The sequence below is a fragment of the Thermobia domestica genome, chromosome 12, assembly GCF_964235325.1.
Source record: "Thermobia domestica chromosome 12, izTheDome1.hap1.1, whole genome shotgun sequence".
Taxonomy (NCBI): domain Eukaryota; kingdom Metazoa; phylum Arthropoda; class Insecta; order Zygentoma; family Lepismatidae; genus Thermobia; species Thermobia domestica.
In genome coordinates, this window is record NC_137465.1 from 61,204,978 (window position 1) to 61,216,892 (window position 11,915).

The window sequence follows — 11,915 nt, forward strand, 5'->3', positions numbered from 1 at the left end:
TTTTAAAAGACACATTCACCTTCCATAATTCTATAAGTAATGTGCGCCGCAGTTTTATAAACATTCTTTACAAAGTACTCTTTGCATATTTACAACGGTAAAGCTTTGTCTCTCCACAACGTGATACGACAAAATAGTAAACATACAAACGCATTGCAGAAGGCCCGCTGTTGTATCCCGAAAACAACGTGATTTGCATTTTGCGCACGCGCATAGCCACAAAGGTCGATGGACACAAAGCGCGGGATGAGATTTTACTTGCCTGTCTCAAGGCAACACCCACCTCCTTCAATTGCTCACATGACAAGCATGGTGTGCACCATTGTGGGAAAAATCATGATTTTGAACGAGCTGGTAGTTACTAAATTCATTTGTAATGCATATAAAACTACTGCTTATTACTAACATCACAAAACAAACATACTACCTTTGGTCGATCCTCGGCCACGTAGGTTTGTGATAGATAATCGTGTCCGTAGGACATTATACTGAAAGTTTTTTTTTTTTTTTTTTTTTTTTAAATACAAAATAAACAACATTATTATGAAAGGATTTAATAATTTCATAGTTTCACAGTTTAATAAGGAAACAATGATTTTTCTTCAGTAAAGTGTTTTTAATCTGATATAGGCCTACTCATACACTGTATCAGTATATCAAAATGGAATGAAACTTCTAGTTTAACGACCCGCAATTATGCTCTTTTTGCTCATGGAGACAGATGATTAACACGAAATTGAATGATTATACAATACTTGGTGGAATAATAATTGGGAGAACCTCGAGAAAACCCATGGGCACTTCATTATCTACCACAAATTTACATGACTTTGGATCGAACCAAGGAACCCTCAAACCAGAAGTGAGCGCTCTACCACTAAGCCACCGTGCCTTCCTCAGTATTTCATGCTAAAATGTGCAACTTTTCCTTACATCTTTGAGCCACGTGTCACGCTCATCACAATTTCCAGATTCAATTACTCGAAATATATTCTGCGATATAGGCCTATAGGATTTTGTTTTTCGTCCACCTATGCTTCGTAGGCCTATATTCTTCTCGAAATTTTTCTTTATACGAAGACCCTCAGTCCATGCTCTTATTTGTAAATTCGAGTTCAACTTAGCCAGACACTACAATTATTGGCAGAATTAATTGATATCTCAATTTTGAATTAATCGACAATAAACAATTTCGATAAATTGAGTATTATTGATGATATGCAAAATTAAACATTTACCATATTAATAGGTATATATATTTGAAATTATATGAACTTGCAAACTTGAACCCCTTTCCTTGACGAACTTCTGCGTACACACCATTAGTATACTGGCTGCAATGCGTTACATTTCCAATATATATATATATATATATATATATATATATATATATATATATATATATATATATATATATATGTACGCTTGCTTCCCTGTTCGTGAGGTAACGTAATGCTACCTTTATTATATGATGAAGTAACTCAACATTGCTCATAATTTGATAGATAATGTGTGTATGCTAGCTCAACTCCAATTCCTGATTTTGTCCCAGGACTTTCCTGTCACACCCTTTGGGCTACTATCCTAACATTCTTTCCAAGTCCCGCCACTGCTATGACTACAAGGTAATAGAGACCATGACCTAATGAAATGAACGATAACGAAACAATTGCTGAACTAAAATAAGAAGGATGGCGTGACTTAAATAATTGACATGAAACAAAAGAACAAACGTTCTAGATAAACTTATCCCTTATCGGTACTAACTTTTTAAAAATTCATTTTATGTAAAGCGATTTTTCTTTATAGTTTTACTTCAGTTCAAAGATGTTACGTAACTGTTTCAGAATATTGGTCACAATAGTTAAAATGGGCACTGTCAATGTTATTTTCATGTCTACCTACCGAACGGGCGTTAAGTGAGTGGAAGTGGCGGCTCTAGATGGAAGTCACAGCGATAAAAATTACGAGGCTCGTATAAAAAGTAAATTTCCCTAGGGCGGTAAACACAAAGACGACGCAGTGACCTTGAAACATTTAGTGTTACAGATACACCACTTTTCAACATATCGACCACTGGAATTCAGATGCTTGTCATACCGTGCAATCAACGTATGTATTCCGATGTCATAAAAAATCACGACACCTAGAAGTAAAACTAATGTATGAATGACAAACTTCTGCAGTTATTCATCACTACCAAGATGCTTACCGGACAGGAATTTCTTGAGGTGTACAAAGACATATAAATCACTCGGATCAAGATCCAGTCTATACGGTGGGTGGTCAAACATGTCCCAATGGAGCGATTGCAGAAGATCAGTTGTCACTTGTCGTATAGCCTCGCTCTTATATTCGAGCGATTTTCACGTCTTCTTACACATCATGAAATTCCTGTCCGGTAAGCATGTTGACAGCGATGAGCAACTGCAGACGGTTGTCATACACTGGTTCCACTCCCAGGCGGCTGACTTCTACAACAGTGCAAAATTTGATCCCACGATGTGACAAATGCCTGAATTCCAGTGGTAAATACGATAAAAAGTAGTACCTGCGACATTAAGTATTTCGATGTCACTGTCTTCTTTGTGTTTACCGCCCTAGGGAAAATGGCTTTCTGGACGTATCTCGTACAATTTATAGATACAAACTGAGGGAAAATAACTTATCTAATACACTAAATTATTACATTAGAGAAATTTTCTTCCTTTAGTTTGTACCAATAACAGCCATTCTTACTGATATGACTTCCCTCAACAGCCGCCCGTCTCGATTTGTAATCTCTGGTCGAACACGGAGAGATTTGTAACTGTGTTCCGTTCTCTTACATCAACGTTTTGTTCGAATATAGATTCTAGCCCATTTACTCAAAGTATCTATGCATAGCTACAAAGTCAGTAAAGCAGAAATAGGGTGTCAAGTTTCTTTCCACTAAAGTTCAAAAAGTTATATGGAGAAGCAGAAATTGCAGACTTTGATTCTTGGCAATGGCATAGATGGACAATTAAAATCAAGGACATCACTATATAAAAATTATAATTTAGCGTTGATCATACATACGTCAATGAATACTCCTCCCAATGCAAGCAACTGAGAACTCCCGAAACTTATATGAGTCCCCTCCCCACAGTCGTCAGCATTGTTGCCAACTCAGTTTTTATGAAAATAGCTAATTAATAAGTCAAAAATAGTTAATTTCCTATATTATCAGCGGACGAAACTTTATTCATGTCAGCAAAGGGTGCAAAGTCGCTACATTCACATGTTTAAAAACCTAATTTTATTCAAGAAAAATTGTGATTATTTATTATCGTTCTCGGTAATTCGAAGTTAAAAAAAAAATAAGAAACTTATTTTTTTTTTTTTCACGAGCCACCTGATATTTGTCGGGATTGTCTTGTCTAATATACTATGTATAGTTAACAGTAGCATAGGAATATATTATGGGGAGAGAAATATTTACTATATAAAGATATGTTTCTGTAAATATCACGGCGCTTGTTGTGCTTGAACCTTTTCCCCCTTCGATAAAATTATGTGTACACCACTATACAGCAATGTACTAACAAAAACGTGTAACTCGACTTATAGCGCTAGAGAGAATCTTATACCCAAAACAAAATCTGAAAGGAGCTACTGGGTACAGGCACGACCACCTGAAAGTCCGTCGTTGCCAATGGCACTGGCAGAGTTGTTACAGACAGCGACAAGTGATTGTGGTTTTCTACAGGGCCAAGGTGGCCGTGGCACAGGCCGCCACCAGTATATACCGAAAGTTAGGCTATCACAACCTTAAAAAACCCACCATATATTTTGATCCGTTATAATTCATATAGAGGGGGGGGATTTGAGTCTAGCAATTTAACCCGACATCTGCGACCTTCATGAAATGCACACCGAGTTTATTGTGCTTTCTAAAGAAATCAGGTGTAGCGAGTGATCAGTTAGTCCATCATAATGTTCATGTGACGTAAGGTGGAATCAAATACGTAACATTACCCTCAAGAACTTAGCTTTTATTTTATTTTATTTATTTATTTTTACCAAGCTCTAAGGAAACCGCATAACTAGAAAGTAGGAAATGTTTGTACGTACATCTCAATTATATAGTATGTAGGAGAATGAGTACAAGGTTCTTAGTTATATCGTGTCCCGGAGACAGACGATTGCACGACCTACACATCGTGCAATTTTTTATCCTCTCGAGAAAATTTCGTTTAATTAATATAATAGTGACAAAGCACGTTATCAATTACATAAAACTACATGGAACTAATTACTGTCTGCGGAAGACTATGGTTTGCTAGATTTGATTGATATGTGGTCAGCACATCGCTCCAATTAACCATATTTCTGAGAGTTGGTTATCTTTTCATTTAAGTAGTTTCTTTAAAATACGGATAGTTCCCTCATGGGTATGTGGTTAACATATTCAGATTCGAAAAAAAAAATGAAATGAAATCTTTAAGTTTTACGTCCCACGGTTATGCTGGTTAGGCTAAAGGAGACGGTGATGATGAGAGATGAGTGAAATGGTGGAATCAAGAAAGTGGGAGGAAACGGGAGAACCCCGAGAAAACCCATGAGCACGATGTTTGTCCACCACAAAGTTCACTTGGCGGGGGCTGGGATCGAACCCGGGACCCCAAGCACCAGAGGTGAACGCTCTACCACTGAGCCACCGCGCCCATATATTCAGATTCGAGTCTCGGTTTGAGATTATGTGATTTGCATCCCATGTGTTAAGCTGCAAGTAGTCTTCTTGAAAAAAGAAACCTGGTCACCCACTCTTTAAAAAGCTTCAGTGTTCTAACTTACAGTTAGAATTAAATCAAAGAAATGTTGATTTTGTTTGGTCAATTGAGATCTTAGAGTTTCCTATGTATAAATGGCAGAATATGGTCTTCCAAAGCAAGGTAGGTTGGCCAAGAAAAAAAAAAAAAAGATTGTATGCCTTACATGAAAAAAAAAAAAAAAAATTGAAAGAGACAAACTCAAAAGCAACAGATCAACCTCACAAGAGGGAGCAACAGAAAACGGTTTCTTGTCCCGTCGAACTCTCTTTTGACGCGGGCTTTCTGAAACATTTCTCTAGATGACAGTACCAATTATCAACTATATTTTGTATGTTTCATAATTTGAAAACCAATAGGGACGCAAGATATTATTTTGTCATATTTTCAAATAAACACATACACACGTATTTATGAAAATAATACGTCTCTTGCTTTTACCTAAGGACATAAATTCAAGCGAGTTAAAATAAATTATACTCGTACTTCTCTATAACCGAATATTAATGCATGTACACTCATGCCCAAAATGATTGTCGCATGTCTATAAATATGCTGTAGTAAGAGTATAATTTGATAACGAATTCGCGCGGTATTTCTTATAATGTTAGTATGTGTATAATCGGCAAAGACATGTATGTGACAAAGTTCATATCAAAAGAGCAGTAAATAAGAACAATAAAACGAAAATAAAACTTTCTTATCCATTTAGCTATATTTTGTTTTACTCATTCTAATTTTTGTATTTAGAACTCTTTTCCTATGAAATTTACCGCAAATGTACATTTCCCGATTATACACATAATATCGTATTAAAAGTACCCTGCAAAGTTATTATCAAATTATATTCTTACAAGAAGACAGTTATAAATATGCGACAATCATTTTGGACCTTTGGTGAGAGTAGTCCAGGACAGAGTGCGAAATAATCGTAGTCCAAGTGGAGGGGATACAGGAATGTCTTCCTCCAGTAACTTATTAATGGGAATTATTTTATTCCAAAATATTGTCTTCAGTGCGAGCGGTCCCACGTTCGATCCCGGTGGGGACACTCGGTTAGAAAGCTATAACAACTTCTTCAGGCTAGCCATCCTGGATTTTCCTCATTCACACCAAATACTGGGATGGTACTTAATATAATTATTCCTGGATGCTTCCTTCCTTCCCCATTCTTTTCTTCTTCTCCAATTCAGCGAGTAGTGTGATCGCTGAGAGACGTAATACCTCATATGTGTGACGGGCTAACATGGACGTCGAAAACCCAGAAATCTAATTCCTAATCCTAATCCTATTTCAAAAACATTAATTGGGGCTAAGTTATGCCCCTCTCCCCAGGATTCCGCACTCTGGTCCCGAACTCGATTATAGATAGAAAATGAAGTAGTTAAAAGTCCCATAATCACGTCCTTTCGACTACAGGAGACGAATGCGTAATAAATGTGAACGATTACAGATTAACTGGAGGAATGAGAATATCGAAGAACATCGAGAAAACGCACGGATACAATGTTATTTACTATATCTCATAGCTAGAAATCGAACTTAGGACCACTTGGACCGAAGATACAAGTTTCTCATTGAATTACCGTGTTTCGTCAATTTCCGGTGACGTCCGATTTTTCGGAGTGGATCCCGGGAATCATAAAACAACTGGAGTGTGGGACACGAATTAAGACATTGCGGACACCGGTCTACAAAGCCTGAAAGAACTGCTTTTAGCCGACGCGCTAACCACAATCCCAATTGAGATGCGCCATCTGATCAGCTATAGCCCTACGAAGCTACAAAAGTTACTATTAGTTCAAAAAAGCTAATGTGAAATAGAGAATGAAACGAAACGAAACACACACAATTTAAAAAAAAAAAAACGTAAACTGTGCTTTCCAAATAGACATGGCCTTAGATCGAACCATGGATCTTACGCACCGGAGGCAATGCCTGAACCCGTATTCCCTACTCCCACACGTATTCACGGAGACACGACACGAACTAATTCTAAGCCTTGAGCAATGATCTATTAAAAGAAAGGACTGAATTTCGAAATCATGAATCAAAATACAAAGGGAAATCAATATCTCCACTTCAGACAGTCTGTCGCTGTGATTTTGGAACAGAGGCGTTCTCGCATCACAGGTGACGACGCCCTTCTGCGCGGATGCTTGTCAACAACCACTATCGCAGCAAAATAGCTTGATGCATTTCTGTACGCCAAGAGAGATTCATACACGAAAGCTGATTAACTTTCTTCTGTTCTCAGTTTTACACGATTTACTTCATTACGCCAAAATATTTCTATCATAAAGTAACAGCATTTTCTTTTGTTATGTGATGCGTGGTCGTCTATGATGCTTCGCTTACTGTTTTGTTGATTGTACTCCGATCGATTCCCGGTGGGCGTTCCCTCTATCGTAACGAAACTATCTATTGTTCGGAAGTCTTCAGAGAATTATTGAAACGAAAAATATTATTCTAAACAAAAAGCACTGTTCCAAATAACAAAAAAACTAAAAAGTATTCTTTGTCTATAAAAAAGTGCCTTGTTTTCAAATAAAAACACTATCGCACTGTTAATTAATGTCATTAAGAAGCACTTACAAGACTACAAATTTTAATCCAACAATAATTTACGGACAGCTGTAATATTTGCAACAATACTTACTATTCATAGTACTTTGCAATACTCTTTTGTCTTGAAAGTGATTACTAATTAGGTTATTTTCGTCAACAATCTGTCTCAGAGTTTGCTTTACTTTTTTGTAAAGAGGATGAACCTATTCAATTAGATTATAATAAATGCGTATCCACAACTTGCATTGTAGAATATATATTGATCGGGGTCATCAAGATTTTCTAGATATCGGGGAGAAACAAGGGATCTACATGTTTGATTGCATCAAAGCTAATCGAAATTTAAAGGTCCCAAAGTGCGTAAACCTATCTTAATCGACTTTAAAATCACGGAGCAGTGTTCCAGCTGAATGTTGTGAAGGTCCGTTGAAGGCTAATTGGTACACTTTCATCTTCGAAATTGTACTGTTCTCGGCTACATTATTGTGTTGCACACTTAATTTTAGAATTTCTACTAGCAGTTTTCTATGAAGTCAACTATAGAAAGTAAATCATAAAACTAAAGCATGCATGATCAACGTTTAGTTTATTTTGTGCATTCCATATACTTCGAACAAAAGGGCGTAACCAAAAAATATAAATTAATCAACACTTACCTGTATGTGTACGGAGATGCGCCTTCAGATGTGAACTCTTTCCATAAACCTTATCACAACCGGTGTAAATACATTTGTGTACTTTCCGCATCAAACTTCTGGAAGACGGTCTATTGCAAACTGGAGATGATGATGCAGATGATAATTTTCGGCCCACTGCGCTACTACTACTAGCACTGGAACTTTCTGTGTGTGACGAAATTTCGTTACTGAATTCGTCATTTGATTCAACGGCAGATTTGCCCCTGGCTGCCACAATGATCTGAGTCCTTTCATGTTGCAATTCCGAATCATCATTCGAAGTAGGTACATTAGGCACCGGTTCCTGCTTAATTCTTGTGAGATCTGTGAGAATTCTTGCTACCATAAACAAAGAATCATTAGTTGTGTTACTGGGCTCTTGTTCCAAAACTGGAGGAATTGCTCTGTTATCCCTTCCAACAATATGATGATTGTTGTAATAGATATTGGTGATATTGTTGCAACTATTGTTGACTGCTTTTTCTTTTGATGTCCGTGATAAATCCAGTGGTAAAGGTGTCCAATTCTGGTCCTTGGCATGTGACATTTGGATTAAGCAATGGGCCGCACTGATATCATCCATTGTTTTCGATTAACGCCTAGCCCGGCACAAACAAAGGAATTTGGGCGTTCACTCCCACCACGGAAAGTAACGTTTTCAATACACAAAAAAATAAAATTCGGTTTATTCTCTTTCACAAGGCCCCACAATAAGGCCTAACAAATTTTCTTTTAACTTTCTCCACACGAAATTTGTTTTCTTTTTTAATTAAAAGAAACAAAAAACTAAAACAAAAAATAAACACAGAGCACAGCTTCCCTGCGACAGTTTACATCCGTCACCACGCTCTCCCACCTACTTCTGAACACTGACTGGATTCAATGATTCTGCCACTGTCCGTGTAAGCACGGCATGTGCTCCGAAACCAAGGTGTGGCGTTAGCTGCCTACTCAAAGAAAAGCGCCTACGTCACAACAGCACGCAATTTCATTGGCTTTCCAAGTTTCGCGCAACCCTAGCGAAATGAATCAGCCAGCAAGTGAAATGCTTTCGCCATCTGTTGGTAAACACATAAAATCAATGTGGTGTCATCAGTGCTACCCTCTTGCGGATAATTATTACCAGTGTTTCCATCGGGTCTATAATTTGTTATAGCTATATTTAGGGGCATTCTAGTAATAGCACCCACTAATGCCCTTCTTATATCGAGGGTTCTTTAGAAAATGAAAGTAAAGTAGCAGTTTGAGACAGTATGTGAACATATTGTGCCGCACTTCATCTTGTAAGTGAGAAATTAATTATGAAAATATACGGAACCTTATCAGCAAAGACAATAGACCTAGCAATGGTAAACAGTAGGCTACCAACTGCCAACATAAGCTGTATATTGTAATTGGCCACTTTGCCGACCAGTTACCAACCAACTCAATTACCAACGTAATCCCTACTATAGAAGTAAAATTGTACAATATAGGCTTTAAACAACATCAGATAAATGACGACAAGTTGTTCGTTGATCCACATACACTTTAAATAACGATGATAAATGACAGGAAATCGTTGGTTGGCTAATACACTTTAGACAATGTTGGGTAAATGACGGCAAGATGTTAGTTGGCCAACGTAACGTTAAACAACGGATAAATGACGTGATATTATTGTTGACCAACATATGCTTTAAACAATGTTGGATAAATGACGGCAAGTTGTTAGTTGGCCAATATAAACTTAAGGGATAATGACGGGAAATTGTTGGTTGGCCATATACACTTTCAACAAGTAGTATTTTTTAAAATTTATTTGTGCAGTTCCCAATTCCTAACCATGCTCACCATTAGGCAACCTACAGATTACAAAATGTTCTGAGTTTGAGATGTACAACTACTTATATCGGTAGAGTGTCTTCCCTTCTCCTGAATCAAGACTTGAAATGACACTACTGGTGCTTTTAGGTAGAGACTTGAAGCAAGCTGGATAGGATACAGTATTAACATGAAAATGAAAATGAAATAATAGGTCATGGTCGGGTAAGAAAAATCGGTTAAAACAGAAATCAGCACATTATAAACCCTAAATTGCATAACATCTCCAAAGGGCACGGTGACTCAGTGGTAGAGCGCTTACCTCTGGTGCATGGGGTCATTGATTCGATCCCCCACCAAGTAAGTTTGTGGTGGACACTATCGTGTCCGTAGATTTTCTCGAAGTATTCCCGTTTCCTCCCACATTCTCATTGCCCAATTCTTCCATCATCATTCACTTGCCTTAATCATCCATCTACCTTAGCCATAATCGTGGGACGTTAAACTGAAAGATTTGCATAGTACCTCTATAATGATTAAAGAGTGTTCTACTATAAAGCTTCTTTCACATTATCCGGCGATTTGCCGGATCCGTTTCTGGTAGTTTGCCGGATGAGAAGTGTACCCTTTCATATTATCCGGCGCTTTGCCGTGATGAAAAATATGCGAGCAGGGTTGCTGTGCAACTGAAGAAACAAAACCTTTTGACTCTTGTTGTGTTGTGATGGTTGCAGTGGCGTAGAGAAGGGGGGACAGAGGGGCCGCCCCTGCCAAGAGGTCCGACAATGTACTTTGGTACTTTAACGTTTGTAATTTTTATATATTTTTATATTTATATATTTTTTTGTTTGTAATTTTTCTATATGTACCTATAACAGTACTTGCCCCCCCCCAACACACATCCTGGCTACACTACTAGGTGGTTGCAATTGACAGATGCACAAAGCGTCCTCTACTCGCCTTGTTAAGACAGATAGAAAAAAAAGTCATAGACACATATGGGTTCACTTTTTTTCTTTTTCTTTTCTTTTTCTTTTCTTTTTTTTCAGAGAAGTGGTATCTTGAAGGAGATTTTTCTATACTGTTTCCACAATTGATAGACTTGAGCAAAATAGCGGCCAGGTTCTGGATATTTAAAATACGATCCCGATATTCACCTGTTGTGACTGGGAAAACCAGGATAAAGTCCTTTCAGGATAGTCAGTGGTTGAAATCTATCCCAGAAGCCAGTGGCGGATCAAGAAGATGAAAACTGGGGGGGTGCTGCCAGATCCCAGACTATGAGAAATATATCATGATTTTACTGTAAAATTTCAAAAAATATATAAAGAATAGCTTAAATTATTTTCGTCACCCTGAAAACTGGGGGGGCCTAGGCCCCCGGTCCTGGGCTAGATCCGCCACTGCCAGAATCCCAAGTCAACACAACCACTGAGCCCAAGTCTGATCTGTAGGTATTATTATTATTATTATTATTATTATTATTATTATTATTATTATTATTATTATTATTATTATTATTATTATTATTATTATTATTATTATTATTATAGTATTTCGGGTTTATTCTTTTGTTTTAAGCGTTCCGATTATTGACTCAAGTCTCTTTAAAGTACTGCTTTAGTCCCTGTATTCAAAGGACTATTGAAGAAATTGCAACCATAGAAGTGTTAAAGATAATTATAAAATATGTATATAAAGTATGGTATATTTATCAAATATCACATCATGAATTCTCTCTTACTTTGCGAAAGCACATAAAGGTATTATTACTAAATATATAACATTGCTGAAATATTTGATAGTGTATATTTCAATTTTGGGACACCACAAATTAATAGAATTACAAGATCATTTGCTACCCGGACATTTATTTCATAATCTTCTATTACGCAGAAAAATAGAATTTATATTGATTTGGACTCTTTAATCAACGACCTATGGATTCGACACTTCGGTAGTATCGGTCGTTTTCGATTATTTTTACATGTTATCTTTTCCCATATATTGTAAGTAAATAGTTTGGTTAAAATTACTCCAGGTGTACTGGGCTAGAACATAACCAGATACACAA

The 11,915-nt window shown here is 37.1% G+C and overlaps 1 protein-coding gene across 1 annotated transcript in view; it reads right to left on the bottom strand.

The window, feature by feature from the left end:
* The window catches only part of LOC145666483 (uncharacterized), a 206,507-nt gene extending 197,535 nt beyond the window's left edge, over positions 1-8,972 (bottom strand). Inside the window, exon 1 of the mRNA XM_081733745.1 lies at positions 8,018-8,972. Within this exon, the coding sequence (XP_081589871.1) occupies positions 8,018-8,621 (604 nt within the window). The 5' untranslated portion in view covers positions 8,622-8,972. The remainder of the gene's footprint in view (positions 1-8,017) is intronic.
* Between the last annotated feature and the right edge of the window lie 2,943 nt (positions 8,973-11,915).